This window comes from Heptranchias perlo, chromosome 30, assembly GCF_035084215.1.
Source record: "Heptranchias perlo isolate sHepPer1 chromosome 30, sHepPer1.hap1, whole genome shotgun sequence".
NCBI lineage: Eukaryota > Metazoa > Chordata > Chondrichthyes > Hexanchiformes > Hexanchidae > Heptranchias > Heptranchias perlo.
Window position 1 is genome coordinate 26,338,332 of NC_090354.1, and position 20,145 is coordinate 26,358,476.

Genomic DNA, 20,145 nt, shown 5'->3' on the forward strand with positions numbered 1-20,145 from the left:
TTAAGGGTTAATCGTTAGCTCCACCTCTCGTGCAATCAGTTCATTCTCGTTGAATATGGAAATCAACCTGCCACAAAGCTACAAATAGGGGAAATTGTAATTCTCCCCACATCCTCCCTGACAGTTTGAGGTGCAATGCTCTCAGAAACAGTAGGCTCATTTTGTCAGAGCTGTATGGAAATATAGCAGAATTTGCATTCTCGGAATAAACAGATAAATAAAATGCCACGCTTTCGTTTCATGAAAAGCTCCGAGTTTGGCTCTGTGAGACTAAGGGTTCCTTGTTCTCTCCTCGCTCTCTCGCGGCTTCTCTCCAAGTTTTGAGGAATAATCTGTTAGCATTTCCCGTCTGATCGCTTTAAGTGGGAAGCGTTTATTTGGTTTCTGCTAAAACTGCTCTTGGAGCAAATCCCACCCGCCCCCCCTTCCAACAGTGTCAGATTTGCGGTTGTAGCAATTTAAATAATTTGATTCCATGTGCATGGGTTTTTATAATTCATTTTATTGGGAGGGGGTGCAAAATAATTGCCTGATTTTGGATCCTTGGATTTGGATTGTCCCTGGCATTAAAAAAAGTGATTTAAATTCTGCCCAGGAGCCCGCGGTGCTTTATTTACATCGAGTGTCACATAGACTCATGGACCCATTGGGTCCGGTTAAAGCGCTTTGTGTGAAAAGTCATACAAGGGCGACATCCTCTGACCGGTTCCGGTATAGCAATTGAATGCTACCTCTCTGGAAGGTGGGGGCTAACCATCTGTTTTTGCTACTCAACTCGATCATGGTCAACATTCCTGCCTCAAACAATACGACCACCCTTACCAGCCATTCACCTGATTTCTGCTTGTGGGTGTTGCTGGTGTGGAATGGCTGCCACTGTATTCCAAAAATAAATGTATTATAGGATAGGACTTCAGAGCTGTTTCAATGGGATAAAGTGCTATATGGGCACAAATTTCCCCAAATAATCATGTAAGGTGTAAATAAAGGATATGTGCTGAAGCTTTGTTTGATCCAGTGGGGCTGAAAACACCAATATCAGGGAGAGGTCACTTAATTTAAATAATGGCAACGAGGCACATCTTGGGCATCTACCTGTCCGAAGGGGACAGGAATCCCAGTGGTGTGTGCTGGATCGGCTTGGGGTGTGGCTACCAGGGGCCTCCCCTGAAAGTTTGCTGAAATGTGTCCATTGCACCTTCCACGTTCACACTTTATAATAAATAAAGTGTGAAATCTTTAAAATCTTCAGGCCACAACCCAAGCCTGGACCCCAGGTGGGTTTCGCATCCACTGTTTGCTGAACTTTATGCCTGGTCGCACTCATGCTCTGGCAGACGCTGGAGGCCCTGTCTTCAACCTTGCCCCCTCCTCTGTTGCTGACCTTGTTTGGGGAGGGTGGAGGGTTTGCCCCCAACCCCACTCTCCATCAACAAGATCCTACGGAAATTGTGGGGAAGAGGCTGGCCCCTGGAATATTTGCGTCCCAGCTCAATGTGCGGCTCTTCTGCCAGATTCTCGTTTGGACTGTCCCAGATGGCCGGCAGATTTTTAGGCCCTGCATTTAAGTGGAAACTTGGTTCAGTTAGTAGCATTCTTACCTGAGTCAAAAGGCCCTTGGCTCATTACATTCCCCTTTCAGACAGTGTATAAACCCATATTACCCACCACTGGATCCCTGCTCCCTAAAATACCAAAATAAGTTTTTCTCCCCCCAAAACAAGGATTTCAGCCAGCAGCCCTTTCTTTACCTGCCCTGCCGCATTTAAACGATGCCGAGCAGGGGCCTTGGGATCACGGCTGCTTTTCCTGCCTTCCCCCGTCGCTGTAGCACCGACCCAAAGCAGAAGATGGGTAGTAAGGCTGATTGTGAGAGCAGCAGGAAGAAGGCCAAAGGGACTGAGAGGGAGATGGCCTGCTTTTGGTCACCTCGCCCTCTTCTGGGCAACCCTCATACCAACAGCCCCTTGGTGAACTCTTTCCAAACCAGTTAAGGCAAAGATTTTTGCCACCTGTAGGGGGCTTGTGACTCCTTTTAAATTCAGCTCCTCCTGCTTCTAGCACTGCTATGCAGTCATTTTACTTTTCTCGCTGGCCAAAAGGGGGACACTGCTTCTGTACAGCTGAGATACCACCTGCAGGTTTAAATGACACATGACCCAGGCAGAAGTCCCACCCTGACCCACCTCCCATGGCCGAAACCACCCTGGAGGAAAATGTAGCCCCGTAATTCAGCTGCGGCTCAATTCCGTGTCCCCAGCCTTAATTGATACAATTGTTGAAAGGCTTTATTGAATGCTCACCAAGGTAAGAAGCTTGAGAGAGGAAGCAAGCCATATAATTCAAACATAAACAACGTAGAGTGATTTATTCAGTTATGTACATCAATGACAGTTCCTTTTTTGAATTGAGATCCATTTTTTTTTAAATCTAAGGAGACCAGCACAAGCTATAAGGGGGGGGAAAAAAATCAATATGTATATAGAACCATAGGAACATCGAATTTTACAGCACCGGCAGCCTTTCAGCCCATCAGGTCTCTAATAACTCTTTCCCGAGAGCAGCCCAAAATTGGTCCCACTGCCTTGCTCTCTCCCTATCATTACATCTTCTGTTTCAACTATTTATCTACTTTTCATTTTAGAAGATGCAATGGCCATTGCCCCAACTACTCGCTGTGGCAAAACACATTCCATGCTCATTTTTCCAAAGTATCTATTCGCTTTCTTAGTGACAATTTTAAGTTGATGACCCCCTCATCACTGAATCTCCAAGCAGAGGAAATAATCGTCCCTCATTCATTCGGTCAATACCTTTCGTAATTTTAAGAACCTCTAATTCAATCTCATTTTAGCCTTCCCTGTTCCAGTAGAAATAATCCCAGAATCTGAAGTCACTCACCCATGATTCCTGCTGAATCTACACTGTATGCTCTTTATGTCTTTAATGTCCGTTCCATAAGGAGGTGCTCAAAACTGCATAGTATTCTACCCATCACTGTGTACAAATATTTTGTTACCTCTTTGCTCTTGTACTCTATGTCCTATTTATAAAATGTTTAATGCTATTAGTCTTTTTATGGCTTTATCTATTTGCATTCAAACTTTTAGTGAGCTATGTATTTGAACCCTTGGGTGTCTCTGTTCATCCACACCCTTCAATGTCCTTCCATTGAGTGGGTACTCCCATTCTTTATTTTTTAATCCCAAGATGCATTACCTTGTGCTTAACCACATTAAATTGCACCTGCCCATTCCACTAACCTGTCAATATTCTCCTCGAGTCTTTTACAATCCACTTTACTGTTTGTAAACCCTCTACTTTTATGTCACCAGCAAATGTTGACATTGTGCTCCCTAAGCCCAAGTCCAAATCATCCATATAAGTTGAAAGCAATACTGGACCCAGAACTGACCCCTGGGTACACCACTTCCAACCCATCTACAATCCAAGCATAACCCATTTGCCCGAACTCTTCGTTTCCTGTCGATCAACCAACTTTCTATCCATGTTGCTACATTTCCTCTTATATCATACGCCTCATTTTTTAACAAATCAAGCCTCCTGTGAACCTTGTTGAACTTCTGAAAATCCATATACATCACATCGACTGCATTCACTTTATCGATTCAATCACTTAGTCAAAAACCCATTATTAAATTTGTCAAACACAACTTGCCTTTAACAAATTCAAGTTGGCAGGCCTGATATCCCATACATTTCTAAATGCTCACTAATTTCATCTCAAATTATGGATTCTAAGTTTTCTCAAATTAATGTTAGACTAATTGGTCAAGCTAAAATGGTTATACTAAAATTACTATTCTTTTCAATAGAAACTAGTTTTTTTTTCTCCCAAGGAGTTAGATAGTACAAATTTCTACTGTAAGTATAAATGAATGTTATTTATTGAATTGTTTAGAGTTAAATAAATTTGCTCAATGGTCAGAAGTCTGAAACAAATCCTGATGTGATGCTCTACCACTTTTTGTACATGGGAGAAAGATCCTCTGTGGGCAGAGGATAATTCCAGTAGCTAAATTAACTAACAAAGGTTTTTTGATCTGTTATCGCAGGCATAGAAACATAGAAAATAGGAGCAAGAGTAGGCCATTCGGCCCTTCAGGCCTGCTCCGCCATTCAAAATGATCATGGCTGATCGTCTCAGTACCCTGTTCCCGTTTTTACCCCATATCCCTTGATCCCTTTAGTGTTAAGAAATATATCTATCTCCTTCTTGAATACATCTAATGACTTGGCCTCCAAGTTACTGAGTATTTACCTACATAGCAGGGCTAGTGAAGAGACTTGTAACAGCATAGGGAGTTGCCACTCACCTCTGAGGATAATCTAAAATATGGAATGTGAAAAATCTAGAGTAAGGAAGATAGAAAAGACCAACACTAACTGTGCTCTACAAATGCAAGTTTTGAATGCTATAGAGCTTCAACTAGCATTACTCCCAACTCCACTGCCAGGAATTTCCTCAGATTCTCCTGATTTACGTGTCTATCCGGTGTTTCTGCTGAAGTTCCGGAGCCGATCGGGAGAACTTCCAAGGAAATTTCCAGCACCTGACCAATGAAGTCACTAAAGACAAAGATCTGAATTAAACAAGAGACCCCGTGAGGAGGTGGCACGGTGGCTCTGAGCATTAGTACATCTATGGTTCATTTACACTGCAATTTGTGTATCTGCAGCCTGAATCCGGAGGCAGGGCCTAACCTGACACCAGAGCGAAGTGGGGAGAGGCCCTGTGAAGGAGGAAGGCTCACTCCACTTCAGCTTCAAAATGTGATTTACACTACACAAGTTTCGAAAAGATGCAAAGCCAAAAACACTTCACAGCAACCCTGAAGTTATGATGTAAATGCATGTGAAGACTCAAGTCTTGTTATCTTCTATTGACTTTGTTTAAGGTTGAAGTGAATTTATTAGTTACAATGGGGGAAGAATTCACTTGGACATGGTGCACTGTAATGATCTTTCTGAATGCATTTACAATGTTGCTATACACAGCAACCAGAGCAGTTCTTCTCCCATGGCATCATTTGAAGAAAAGCAGGGATGTTTTCCCCAGTGTCCTGGCCAATATTTATCCCTCAGCCAACGTAACCAAAGTCAGGTTATCTGGTGATTATCTCATTGCTATTTGTGTGACCTTGCTGTGCGCAAACTGGCTGCCACATTTCCTACAACAGTGACTACGCTTCAAAAGTACTTCATTGGCTGTAAAGCGATTTGGGACATCCTGAGGTTGTGAAAGACGCTGTATAAATACAAGTCTTTATGTGGCTGACAGGGCAATTTAGCAGTCAATATTCAAGTGTACAGAGAAACAGTGCACTCAGTTTAAATTCTCTGCTCGGCCAGAGAGGTTTTCTTAAAAGGTAGCAAGATTATGGTGATTTCATTTTGTATGGGGAGGTTGAGTAAAAAAGGACAGAATGTTTGAGCTAGAAAGTTAGCATTTCCAGTTCATCAAATCTAAAGAATCTGGAACTTCATGTAATTCCAACAAACAATTGGTAAGGTAAGAGTTGAAGGTAGAGAACTTCTGGAGCTTGGGGAATATTTTTGGGTGTGACACCAGAGGTCCGGTTAAGTAAGTTCTCTCTTTAGTTGAAGCCTGCTTAAAAGGGGTAGCATCGTAAATCTCATGAAGTTATGACTGGCGGATACATAGCTGTGAAATCCAAGATGGTATCACTGCTTAGCTGCAGTGTAGCCAGAGGCTGGATCCCAAGCTGTAAAGCCAGGCACGGTGCTCATTAAAGGATATGTCTGCTGAATTAACACATTTTGCTTGAGGACCCTCAAGGAAAAAGAAATCTCCCATTTCCCCCTTTCCACAGGGAAAATCACGGTGTCTTGGTAACTTCTCTCAGCACCGTCCCTCACTTTGGGTGAAACCAATGGCTCTATGGCATTGATCAGCTCAGGAATCAAAGTCTCTGGACTGACGGTGTAGCTCGACCACATTTTGCAACAGTGAGAGGAATGAATATTCAATTAGGTTGCACTTGCCCACTGAATCCAAAGCTTGGGTCCATAGGCACTCAACACACAAGCCTCACGAATCCCAAAGCCCTCTCTCCAGCCATGCGAATCAACACAGAATACAGCAAATGATGCAACGTGCTGGGCTGAGGGTTGCTTAACAGCACCAGAAATTTGCTTTAGATGACAGTTAGGGCTCTCAAAAGCTAGACTGCTCATCAAAGGCTTCCTTCAAAATGATCCCAGTTGACAATCACTAAGCCCTCAAACATAGACATCAGAACTTGAGAAAAAAATCAACATTTCACTCTTCACCCTGCCTCCCCCACCTAAAAAAAAGACTGTCAAGAGATTTTTTTTTAAAAACTGAGTAGTGAAAATAAAATGAACGATGTCAAATACTGTTCAGCGTGGGAGAAAACAGATAAACCACCTGCTGGCCAAGGCAAGGAAAACAAGGTACGACTTAGATGCAGCATAGTGGAGGAAGGTCATCTGCTACCTGGAGAGATCAGGAGAGGAACAGTGACGTCCCCTGTAGGATAATAGCAGTTTCCTATTTGTACATGAAAGTTGAAAAAATAAGAGAGACAGATCTCACAGATGATGTGTTTGGTAGAATGCTCAAGCTGAGATGCTAGCATTTCCAGCTCATCAAAGTTAAAGAACACCACTGTCACGTGGTGAGAGTAAAACCCCCAACCCTATGAACAAACACTGTACAAGCTTTGAAATATTCATATCATTTAATTAAAAACTCTTAAAATGCACCAGATCAAAGATTTGAGGGGTTTAATTTTTTTTAAATTGTGGAAAATGTCAACATTCTCAACATCATTTAAAACATTGGACAAAGACATGAATTAATATATATAATAAATATATATATATATATATTAAAAAGACATTTGCAGGTAGTGGAAATCGTGCACAAAATCTGTACATTCTAAGTAGGATCAATCCAATGTAGCACCAGGAAAACTGCAAGATGGGTCAGGCTCAAACCCCTCCCGAAAAGAAAAACAAGATACACCTACACAGGGCATGTACTGTCCCAAACTATGGTTAGTTATAGTATTCATCACAAACATTACTCATTAAAGCAGTTTCATCAAAAAAAAAGTCTTCAGAACAGTCAATTTGATTACTGACTTGTTAAATAACATGTATGTTAATCAATTGGATAGGAAATTTGTCAAAAAACTCGAGTACAAAATTAACTGGGTAAAACAGCAATTTGCTTCTTAGGAAATTCAATTTATCTTTTGGGCCCAAGATTTTGTGTTTCATCTCTGCTAACATTCTCATTTTATACAAGTCTCACTTTTTCTATGCCTCCCTTTCCCTTAGGGTTTAAATCTGGCGTTGATCTAAGCATTTCCCGTTTGAAGCATCCAAGTTTAATGTAGTTGCTTCTGGTATTTGCTAACTATATATCCTACTATTCCACCACACATTGAGGCGAGGTGCCCAAAGCAAGCAACCATACCACGTGCTGCAAGTGAAAATACAGTAGACTCGGCAATGCCATTCTTAGATATAGGACGGAAGCTAACTGTTTCCTTCATATTCCTGATGCACTAATCTGTCTAGGAAGTTCTAAAGAATTAGAATCACTAAGAGTTATTGCTGATTTTGCTAACTGAGGCTCATTTTTGACAGCTTTGTTAGGATGAAGTAATGGTCAGTGTCAGACCAGGAGCGCTCTGGAAAGTGAATTAATCATGATACTGGCACCAGTTAAAGGCAGCAACTGTCAATTAAATCAGTTCATCTTTTTGCATCTAAAAGAATCAGAATCGCTTATCGCATGCTGCACATGCGAGTCACTCATACTGTTCTATCACAATAAAAATAAAATAAAAATAGCTATAGCTGAAAAATAACAGGGCTTATTGATCACGTGTAGGTGTAACCTTCAGTTGTAACTAGTGGGAAACAATATATCTTTTGCTTCTGCTGCTGACTGCACAGCAGCAACCAATCCTTTGTAATTTTAACATAATTCCATTGCATTCCACATTTCCATTTACACTGCAGACAGAACACTATGTTCTGAATCAATCCACTAGATAAGTTCATTAATGAGATCATGAAAAAAGATTTCCGGAAATCTTTTGCAACTGAATACATTTTATACCACTATAAATAATTACGAATGCAAGATACAGTTGTAAAGGAGTAACATGCAAGTTCTAACTAAGTTGTTCATAATGGGACCAGTGACTATTACACTAGATCGACAAGCACCCGTTATACTCGAGTGACCTGAAAACTAGGTTTGGAGGTGTATTATTGAGTTACAAGTCCTTTAAAAAGTTTAACTTGCAGATCGCCCTTCTCTTGGAAAATATTCCCACTCGCCATTTGAGTTTTCCTGGCTGAAGGCAGTGATAGAATTTGCTTAAAAAGCCCACTTTAGCACCTTTTTAGCGAAATCTCCTTCAGCAAGATACTGATTGAAGATCTGCAATTTAACTTGCCAAATGACTCCTCACACATCGATGCTCAGTGTCGAATTAATATACAGTACCAATATTGATGATTGAAAAATTACCAAGAGACTTTCTTCCTCTTCACTACCCCGCTCCCCCCCCGCCCAAGAGATGCAAGCAAAGACGGCAGAAAATATGTACACTACTGACGACTCATCAATAACACTTTATTTAAAATATTCAAACATCTGTGGGAAAGCCGAGATAAGGTTCTTAGGTACCTATGAATTCCAATAGTCAATCTACACAGTTTCTTCGCACAAGTTTTGTGTTTTTTCTCAAAACTAATTTAGAAATCTAAAAAGGAAAAAAAAACACACATCACACTTTGAAAAAAAATGTTTTCTTCTTTATTTATGAACTCATCTGAACATCAGATATACCTGATAATTGTTGGTTAGCGAGAACCGTTTGTACATTTGATATTGATGGCAAGAACCAAAACAGCGACGGCATGTGTAGGAAACTGTTGGAAAACAAGTCAGGTCAAAAGCAGTGTGATGTCAGCCAGGTCCATAGAGACAGCATGGATCAACGGTCAACCAAAAACCTCTGGGTATAACAAAGCGAGAGTTTGGTTAAACCCTCAAGAGAATGAAGAGCAGGACAAAATATGACAAAGGATTTTTAAAAAAAATGTCATACCATCCCCTGATAACCTGCTGGGTAAAGGCTACATCAAACTGGAACAAACTTGTTCTGAACAGAATGAGTTTGACGAGGGATTTAAAAACTTTCAGACTGAAAGTAGGACACACTGAAAAAATCCTAGCATTTCTCCAAGCTCCGCTCTCTTCTGTCACACACTCCAACTCTCTGGAACAAAGTCGCTCTCTGTAGGAGGAAAACAAACAGCTAAATATACGTGGATAGAGGGCAGAGCTGAATAAAAGCCTGTCTGACAACAAAATTGAAATTAATACAGATTTTACAGTAAAAAAAGTAAATGGAGGAATCCAGATCAAGAGGGCATAATCTTAAAATTCGAGCTAGGCTATTTAGGAGTGAAATCAGGAAGCACTTTTTCACACAAAAGCTAGTGGAAATCTGGCAATCACTCTCCCAAATGGCTGTAGCTGCTGGGTCAATTGAAATTTTCAAGACTGAGATTGATAGATTTTTGTTGGGCAAGAGTATCAAGGGATATTGAACAAAGGCAGGTCGAGGTAGAGATCAGCCATGGTCTAACTGAACGGCAGAACAGGCTCGAGGGGCTGAATTAGCCTACTCCTGTTCCTATGTTCCCACCAAAAGCAGCTGCTCAACTCTACTGATAATGGAAATTCTCAAAGTTTGGGATGAAAATGCTGCCACTGGTTGCTTAGTGTATAGAACCTTTAGCTTGACCTACAAACCAAATCTGTAAGACTTTGCACCAACCTTCAGTGCTACTAAAGGCAAAAGCTCTCCCAGAAAACACATTGATGCCATGGTCATAACCCATCATCTCAAAGTAACTAATTTTCACACTCAAGTGTTCTTTTAATGACACAATAACCAGATAAAGTTTTTTTGGTACTACTTTAGTCTTAGTTACCACATTTGAACACAGGCATTCCAACGAATAGGGCTAAAAACAGAAGCATGATTTACACAAATTCTGCTGTTTTTTTTGAAAAAGAAAAATTCAATATGTCACGAAAAATACAAACAAGCAACTGTCATTGTAAGGGTCCAATTTCAAATGTAAAAGTGAAACAAGTGTATTTTGCAATTATTTCAACAAAATAATTTGTTCCACAACCAAAATAGAAAAAAACTGTTTGCAGTAAGCAGACCAACATTACACATTTTTGCCATGGCTTAAATATAGTATTTTGACAAAGGGGAAAGTATGTTACACAAAGTGAAAGCTCCCCAGGAAAGCCATATATACATTACCCATTAAAAATCTGTGATAACAGTGTCTCATACATTTTTCAAACCTAAAGTCTAACTTGTTTAAAGGCACATAAATGTACAGAAATTCATACATCTAAGAGTGGAATCACACTCCAGTAGTGGCGGAATGAAGTGATTTGGGGTTTGCACTAAAGAGTAAATATAGACTCAGAGCTCCACCCAACTCCAGCGAAGTGGAGTGAGACTCAGAGGAGGTAGTTTCACACCACGTAATATCGCATGGAGTGTTCTCACTTGTAACGCCGAGGTGATAAGTTACACGATTAACATATGTCATCTGGGGTGCTAACGGTCTGTATTCTGTACATCCAATGACAGAAGAATCCAAAGAAATAACGTGTCTTTGCCGGCGGATAACTTAGTCTGTGTGAACCGATCAAATTTATTACATAATGAGTAATTCAGGCAATGGTCATTTTCAAAGAAACCCACTAACTGACAAGGCAAGGACAACTATAAAGTTTTGTTGAAATTTGGTGTAGCATTTTTAAGATTGATAAAGTTGATATACTGGCAGCACAGACGTGTGACATGGACTGTGCTACACTATAAATGTGCGTGGATTAGTTTAGAATTGAAGTGGTGATGGAGAAGGCTTAATCGGTACTTTTCCAATTGAGAGCAAAGGGAGAACATGAATGCATTAAAGATTCTGAGCCAAGATTTACTGCTCACATGTATTCCTTGTGGTTTGACAATGGGATGTATACATGTTCAAATTCACCTTTCATTGCACTAAGATATTTCCTCAAAGCAGCAGATCCTTCCAAATGTACATAAAAGATGGAAGACAACTGAGTTCCCTTTTTGTTTGAGATTGGTTATAAGTTGCAACGTAATTTTTTTAAAAAACCAAAGGCTAGTTAAATCTTGCTTCTAAGATTTAAAATTGTGGTATATTTATTGGGGGCGGTGGGGTGAGGAGAGATGGGGCTTCCACCAAACCAAGAGTAATATTGTTCAAAATGATCCATTTTAGAACAGAATGTCCTTCTCAAATCTCTATGAAAAGATGAGCCAGCATTGGAATCACTTTACCTGCAAAGTAACAGGCAAGTATCTTTTCCTTTGCTAACTAACTTATATTAGGAGGTTGCTGCACATGATTTTCCCCACTTAGAGGTGTAATGAAACTCTTTTTAAGTTTGAATTCTCCCTCAACAGTTTTATAGTTGGGGACTCTCCCAAATATAATCTAAGTCAATATGTGCTACATTGCCTTCACCTCCTGCCAAGACCGTAGAGGACTCCCCCACCTGTCAAAGCAGTAAATTAAACATTGTACTAAAAATACAGATTTCATTTCTTTCAAGGCTCTGCTGAGTGCTGATGTGATGTATGTATTGCAAGGCAGTTCAGATGACCAATGGAATGCTATACAAGACATTGCATTAAATCAGCCTACGGAAATCCCTGCCTCTATATATAAGCTTTGTATAGAATTTGAGCTCAAAAGCGTTGGGTCATGGAACTATAGAACATAAACTTGTCAAAGTAATGGTGCCTAGCTTCCTGATATATGTGACAGCACAATGGGTGTAGAGTGAGAATGCCTCAAATTAATTTTTCTACGCTATAACAGCACATAATTCTGAAAAGGTGGCAGAGTAATTGGATTCTGGGCAATTAAACTTAACTATTTGCAAAATGAGATTTTGTTCCACAAAAAAAAAAATGCATTTCTTCAGAGACTTCTAAGCAAAGAGACTGGCACTAAACAACTGACTGATGGTCAGAGGAAAGAGGCCATTTTAAAGAGTGAAAAGTTTCACGTAACGAAAGATGTGAACGAACAGATCCAACAGAGGTCATTTAGGAAACCTACAAGACAGAGCCTACTTTTTATAGGCTGGGACCGAGTGAATGGGAGGCAGGAAGGGACTGAGCAAGCAGTTGCGAAGCAGGCACGGATAGAGGTTGAGCAGGCGGGATGTGGGGTCGGTGACTCGAGTCATGAGGGATGCATACAGCACTAGTAGGTAAACTCCTCCTTAATGGCAATAAAAAAAACCAAAAAGATGCAGTTTGTGGGAATCTGTCATCTTGGTTTCCATTTTTGGAATTTGATTGGTATGCGCCAGCCATGTGACTGAAATATGTCATACGGTTAGCATGGACCAATCAGTAACACTGGATGCACTCTACAATCACAAAACGTTTAATACTACTTTGAACATGAGGAGAAAGAAGGGCTGGGACCAGTGATCTGGCAAATCGAATAACTAGGGCGGTAGATAGGGCCTTAAAATAAAAACGGGGGGGGGGTTCAGGCAAGGGTAAATTTATAAATCTAAAGAGAAAAAAGTCAAGGCCATAGAGCAGTGCAGCAATTTGGGTAAAGATAAGCAGAGTGTGTCAGGAAGGGACAGAGAGTTTAACGGTAATAGCCCATCAGTGAATAAATTCAAATCAAGGAAAGGTAGTAAAAAGTCAAAATATAAGACACTTTATCTGAATGCATGAAGCATTCGTAAAAAGACAGACGAATTAATAGCACAAAGAGAGATAAATGGGTTTGATCTAGTAACCACTACTGAGACGTGGTTGCAAGGGGATCAAGGTTGGAAACTAAATATTCCAGGGTATTTGACTTTTCGAAAAGACAGCCAAAAATGGAAAGTTGGGGGGGGGGGGGGGGGGGGGGGGCGGAAGTAGCTGCTAATAAAGGATGAGATAAGGACAGTAGTGAGAAATGATCTTGGCTCGGAAGATCAGGAAGTAGAATCAGTATGGGTGGAGATAAGAAATAACAAGGGGCAGAAAATACAGGTGGGAGTAGTTTATAGGCCCCCTAACAGTAGTGATACTGTTGAAAAGAGTATTAATCAGAAATAACAGGAGCTTGTAACAAAGGTAATTTAATAATCGTGGGGGACTTTAATCTTCATATAGACTGGGCAAATCAAATTGGCAAAAGTAGTTTGGAGGACGAGTTCATAGAATGTATTCAAAACTGTTTCCTAGAACAATACGTCGTGGAACCAACCAGGGAACAGGCTATTTTAGATCTTGTCTTGCGTAATGAGACAGGTTTAATTAGTAATCTCATAGTAAGAGATCCTCTGGGCAGTGATCATAATATGATGAATTTCACATTGAGTTCGAGAGCGATGTACTTAATTTCAAAACTAGAGTCTTAAATTTAGACAAAGCCAATTACATAGGTATGAGGGGAGAGTTAGGTAAGGTTGATTGGGAAATTAGATTAAAAGATTTGATGGTAGATAAGCAATGGCAAACATTTAAAGAAATATTTCATAATTCTCAACGAATATACATTCCAAGGAGAAATAAAAATGCCACAGGAAAAGTGATCCATCCATGACTAACTGAAGAAGTTAAGGATAGTATTAGATTAAAAGAAGCAGCTTATAATGTTGCCAAGAGTAGTAAGCCTAAGGATTGGGAGAGTTTTAGAAACCAGCAAAGATGACCAAAAAATTGATAGAGGGAGAAAATAGAATATGACAGTAAACTAGCAAGAAATACAAAAACAGATTGTAAGAGCTTCTATAAGTGTGTAATAAGGAAGAGAGCAGTTAAAGTAGATGTGGGTCCCTTAGAGGCTGAGACAGGAGAAATTATAATGGGGAATAAGGAAATGGCAGAGACAAATATTTTGTATCTGTCATCACAGTAGAAGAAACAAAAAATACACAGAAATTGTGATGAACTTAAAATAATTAAGATTGGTAAAGAAAAAGTACTGGGGAGATTAATGAGGCTAAAAGCCGACAAATCCCCTGGACCTGTGGGCCTACATCCTAGGGTTCTAAAAAGGTGGCTGCAGAGATAGTGGATGCTTTGGTTGTGATCTTCCAAAGTTCCCTAGAGTCCAGAACAGTCCTAGTGGATTGAAAGGTTGCAAATGTAACACCGCTATTCAAGAAAGGAGGGAGAGAAAACAGGGAACGAAAGGACAGTCAGCATGACATCAGTAGCCAGGAAAATGCTGGAATCCGTTATCCAGGACGTGTTAACAGGGCACTTAGAAAATCATAATATGATTAGGCAGAATCAACATGGTTTTATGAAAGGGAAATCGTGTTTGACAAATCTATTAGAGTTTTTTGAGGATGTAACTAGCAGGGTAGATAAAGGGGAACCAGTGGATATAGTATACATGGATTTTCAAAAGCCATTCGATAAGATGCCACACAAAAGGTTGTTATGCAAGATAGGGCTCATGGGATTGGGGGTAATATATTAGCATGGACAGAGGGGATTGGTTAACAGACAGAAAACAGAGATTAGGAATAAACAGGTCATTTTCTGGTTGGCAGGCCATAACTAGTGCGGTGCTGCAACGATCAGTGCTTGGGCCTCAGCTATTTACAATCTATATTAATGACTTAGATGAAGGGACCAAGTGTAATGTATCCAACTTTGCTGACGATACAAAGCTAGGTGGGAAAGTAAGCTGTGAGGAAGACACAAAGTGTCTGCAAAGGGATACGGACAGGTTACGTGAGTTGGCATGGTGGTGGTAGATGGAGTTTAATGTGGGGAAATGTGAGGTTATTCACTTGGGTATGAAGAATAGAAAAGCAGGATTTTTTTTAAATGATGAGAAACTATTAAATGTTGGTGTTCAGAGGAATTTGGGTATCCTTGTACACGAAACACAGAAAGTTAACATGCAGGTACAGCAAGCAATTAGGAAGGCAAATGATATGCTGGTCATTACTGCAAGGGGATAGAGTACAAGAGTAAGGAAGTCTTGCTGCAATTGCACAGGGCTTTGGTGAGGCCACAGTTGGAGTACTGTCTACAGTTTTGGACTCCTTACCTAATGAAGGTTCACTAGATTGATTCCTGGGATGAGAGGGTTGTCCTATGACAGGTTAAGTAGAATGGACCTATACTCTATGGAGTTTAGAAGAATGAGAGGTGATCTCATTGAAACATAAGATTCAGAGAGGGCTTGACAGGGTAGATGCTGAGAGGCTGTCTTCCCTGGCTGGAGACTCTAGAACTAGGGGGCAAAGTCTCAGGATAAGGGGTCAGACATTTAGGACCGAGATGAGGAGGAATTTATCACGCAGAGGGTTATGAATCTTTGGAATTCTCTACCCCAGAGGGCTGTGGAAGCTCAGTCGCTGAGTATATTCAACAATGAGATCGATAGATTTTTGGACTCTAAGGGATACAGGGATTGGGCGAGAAAGTAGAGTTGAGGTCGAAGAACAGTCACGATCTTATTGAATGGTGGAGCAGGCTCAAGGGGCTGTGTGGCCTACTTCTGCTCCTATTTCTTATATTCTTAAAACGACACTCAGACCTACAAGGCAATAAGGCTCTGCTGTACTTTGGAGGGAATGGGGAAACACACGCGGAGGTTCTGAATATTTATTCCCTATCAGCAACATTTCTTTAGACTATACCTGCCATCTCTTCACAGATAGCTGTCTTTTTTAAAAAAAAATATGGGCTAATTTCTTCTCCGATAACTTAAAAAATGCTGTATAACTTGAATTAGTTATTTCAACAAGCTGAGCAGCAACAGTAGTCTCCATACTAATCATACTCTAATGGAAGCTTTTAAATAAGTTATAGTTAAAGATATATTGCCTTTAATCCTATAAATCAGCTGTATTAAGTCCCATGATGGGAATTAGGCATGTTTTTAATGTTATGAAAGAAAGATAGGCACTGCAGGCTTTTAATTAACTGGCCAGCTGAGGCAAAGGAGGTCCCAATATTGCAGAAAGGGCTGGGTAAAGCGGAATATTGTGGAGATTTTCTACAATTCTTGATATACGTCTAGATTTATGTACATTGCTTTCAGAAGATAAATATTTTAACCCAAAAAGCTAGCAGTACAAATCGAGAAGTGGCCTTTGAACGGCAATTGTTCAATTCTAAATAAAGGAATGTGCCAGTGAAAGGGCCAATCACATTTCAAACTCCCAAATTACTTTGCATATAAGCTCATGTTTTAGTTTATAGGAAGCAAGGGTTTGCCTGTTCAAGAGGTCCTTTGAGCTGGATAAAGGATCCTAATGCACACTGAATCAGGAGTTGATAGTTTTATGTCAGAATATTCAACTTAATGAACTCTTCAAGTATTGAAATTGTTTGGCACAATCGTTCCTATTGGTTACAACCTCAATACAGTAACTGAGGTGTGTACATTTACTATATGGAAGCGCAGTATTCAGACTATCATGTCTAAACATCCACAACAAAACTTCAGAATACTTACAGCGCATCACATTGCAGCGGGTTATTCCTGAATGTCCCAGATCACAACCATTCTTACAAATATTTCCCTCTTGCCCAGTGCCAAAAACCAATCTCGTAAGCGAGCTCTCACTCCCTACAAACAGGAATGTGACTTTATATGCACAATATCTGGTAATATAGCGTTACCCAGGCGTTAAATAGAAACCCTGGTTACTGTAAATTAGCTCACTGGATTCACAAGAATCGCCTTGTGTTCTGTAATATTTGCAATGTGGACAGTAAACGCCATCAGACCATGTGAGTTAAGCTCCAAAATCAAATGTATTCAAATTAAAAAGTAGGCAGTAGCAGAAAACCAATACAGCAGATTTCACTTGATTACATAATGTTTAACTTATTCCTCCGTTGGTATACAAAAAATAAAGTACCACATAATTGACTTCTTGGCAAAATTAAAGCCCATGGGATTAAAGGGACAGTGGCAGCGTGGAAACAAAATTAGCTAAGGGACAGAAAGCAGGGAGTAGAGGTGAGTAGTTGTTTTTGAGACTGGAGGAAAGTGTACAGTGGTGTTCCCAGGGGTCAGTATTAGGACCACTGCTCTTTTTGATATATATTAATGGCCTGGGTATAGAGGGTATAATTTCTAACTTTGCAGATGACACAAAACTGGGAAATGTAAAACAATGTGGAGGATAGTAACAGACTTCAGGAGGACATAGACAGACTGGTGAAATGGGCAGATACATGGCAGATGAAATTTAACGCAGAGAAGTGTGAAGTGATACATTTCGTAGGAAGAATGAGGAGAAGCAATATAAACTAAATGGTACAATTTTAAAGGGGGTGCAGGAACAGAGACCTGGGGGTGCACATACACAAATCTTTGAAGGTGGCAGGACAAGTTGAGAAGGCTGTTAAAAAAGCATATGGGATCCTGGGCTTTATTAATAGAGGCAAAGGGTACAAAATAAGTTATGCTAAACCTTTATAAAACACTGGTTAGGCCTCAGCTACAGAATTGTGTTCAATTCTAGGCACCACACGAAGAAGGATGTCAAGGTCTTAGAGAGGGTGCAGAAAAGATTTACTAGAATGGTACCGGGGATGAGGGACTTCAGTTGTGCAGAGACTGGAGAAGCTGGGGTTGTTCTCCTTAAAGCAGAGAAGGTTAAGAGGAGATTTGATAGAGGTTTTCAAAATCATGAACAGTTTTACTAGAGTAAATAAGTAGAAACTGTTTTCAGTGGCAGAAAGGTCGATAGCCAGAGGACACAGATTTAAGGTGATTGGCAAAAGAGCCAGAGGCAACACGAGGAAACACTTTTTTTACGCAGCGAGTTGTAACGATCTGGAATGCTCTGCCTGAAAGGATGGCGGAAGTGGATTCAATAACAACTTTCAAAAGGGAATTGGATAAATACTTGAAGGGAAAAAATGTACAGGGCTATGGAGAAAGAGCTGGGGAATGGGACTAATCGGATAGCTCTTTCAAAAAGCCGGCCAGGTACGATGGGCCGGATGGCCTCCTCCTGTGCAGTACCTATTATGATGCTATGCAACTTTTAGTGCCCAAAACATAAAACTTTGCCTCATCACCACAGAGTATCAGGCCTCTAACTCAACAGGCTTAGACCAAACTGAAGAGCTAGGAGTACCTTGCCTGAGATATACACCTTATATCTGTTGACATGCAAAACTGGGATACAGGATATCAAAAAGGCGTCTTCCTCAGTTGAAAAAAGCTTATGACATTTTCCTGAAATACATCTAGATGCTAAACCCAAACCATCAGCAGATCGTATCAATCTTGTCATCATAAATTCATTGATACAAGACAAATCAAGCAGTCGGTGTTAAGTAATAATAAAAACAGAAAATGAGGATAAGTTCACAAGGCCCTTCACTGCGGCCCTCCTATTTCCCGCACTTCTGCCCTCACCCCTTCTCTTACCTCCCAGAACCATGATTGGGTCCCCGTTGTCCACACCTTCCACACCACCAGCCTCCACATTCAATGTATCATCCTCCGCCATCTCCAGCGTGATCCCACCACCAAATACATCTTGCCCACCCTTTTCAGCATTCCTAAGGGACCGCTCCCTCCGCGTCATCCTGGTCCACTTTTCCATCACCCGTCACCCGTTCTCTTCCCCACGGCACCTTCCCGTGCGAGCGCAGGAGATGCAATATCTGCCCCTTCACCTCCTCTCTTCCCACCGTCCAGGGCCCCAAACACTCCTTCCAGGTGAAATACCAGTTTACTTGTACTTCTTTCAATTTAGTATACAGTATTCGCTACTCAAAATGCGGTCTACTCTACACTGGGGAGATCAAACACAGAATGGATAATCGCTTTGCTGAACAACTCCGTTCTGTCCGCAAGTGTGACCCTGACCTGCTGGTCACTTGCCATTTTAATTTCCCGTCCCACTCCCACTCTGACCTCTCTGTCTTCGGCCTCTTACACTGTTCCAATGAAGCTCAACGTAAGCTCGAGGAACAGCACCTCATCTTTCATTTAGGCACTTTACAACCTTCCGGATTCAACAATGATTTCAATAACTTCAGATCTTAACCACTGCTCCCATGTTTTTGGACATCAAGTGCTGGAAATGGTTCTGCTGCTGCCATTCACAGCTACTCCTGATCAATCTTTTGTTTCTTAACCTGTCCCATTACCACCTTCCTGGCCTTGCACCATCATCCCTTTTGTCATTCAGTCACTTTTGCCCTTTACCCTATCACAGACCTTCCCTTCCCTTTTGTTCTTTCCTCCCCTCCCCACCCCCCAACTTTCCTTGGCTCTGTATTTGCTTAAAAACTTTAACTCTTTAACATCTTCCAATTCTGACGAAAGGTCTTTCTCCACAGATGCTGCCTCACTTGTGGAGCTTCTCCAGCATCCGCAGTATTTTGCCTTTGAGTGTTGCTACTCACTTTGGAACAAAAGTATTTGTATATGAATAATGTATCACCTCTTGAGTATGAAAAGCCATGGATGTCATCTGGTGATTACACGTCACCAGCTACACCTGAAAAGGATATTAAAAATATAGATTCTGTCCCTTGCATTATAATACACCCACCTATGTTAGTTTTTTTGCCTTGTTGTAGAGCGAGTCCACTACTTTACTCATATTCTGGATTGTTTCAAGCGCAGTTTCATATGTTTTGTCTACTGGAGGCTCATCGAACACAATCAGGACCCCTTCGCCTTGGTCTAGAATACCTGAAGTAAATGCAGAAAAAAACTTGAGTGAAACCTGCAGTATAATTGGTTAGAAATCATTTTTTTCAGTTCTCCTGCCTGATTACTGCAGAGTTTTTTTTAAATCCAGGAAAGCATCAATCTAATACCAGGAGAGCTATATAATATACAATATTCAGTGTCCAAATATACAACTGAGCACACCAAAGTCATTGGCTGCACAATACTGATGGGATTGGTTAATTCAGAAACCAAATCTTTAAGGAAATTTTGTTCAGACTAGTAACCACAAGTCTGTTGGTTATTTTTATAGCTAAAATATCCTAATCTGCAAAGAGTTAAAGATGATGC

At 40.6% G+C, this 20,145-nt stretch overlaps 1 protein-coding gene across 1 annotated transcript in view; it reads right to left on the minus strand.

The window, feature by feature from the left end:
* Nucleotides 1–8,822: 8,822 nt before the first annotated feature.
* The window catches only part of LOC137300012 (26S proteasome non-ATPase regulatory subunit 11), a 66,700-nt gene continuing 55,377 nt past the window's right edge, over nt 8,823–20,145 (minus strand). Inside the window, exons 13-14 of the mRNA XM_067969097.1 lie at nt 19,673–19,815; nt 8,823–9,329 (exon numbers count right to left, since the gene is read on the minus strand). Of these exons, the coding sequence (XP_067825198.1) occupies nt 19,673–19,815 (143 nt within the window). The 3' untranslated portion in view covers nt 8,823–9,329. The remainder of the gene's footprint in view (nt 9,330–19,672; nt 19,816–20,145) is intronic.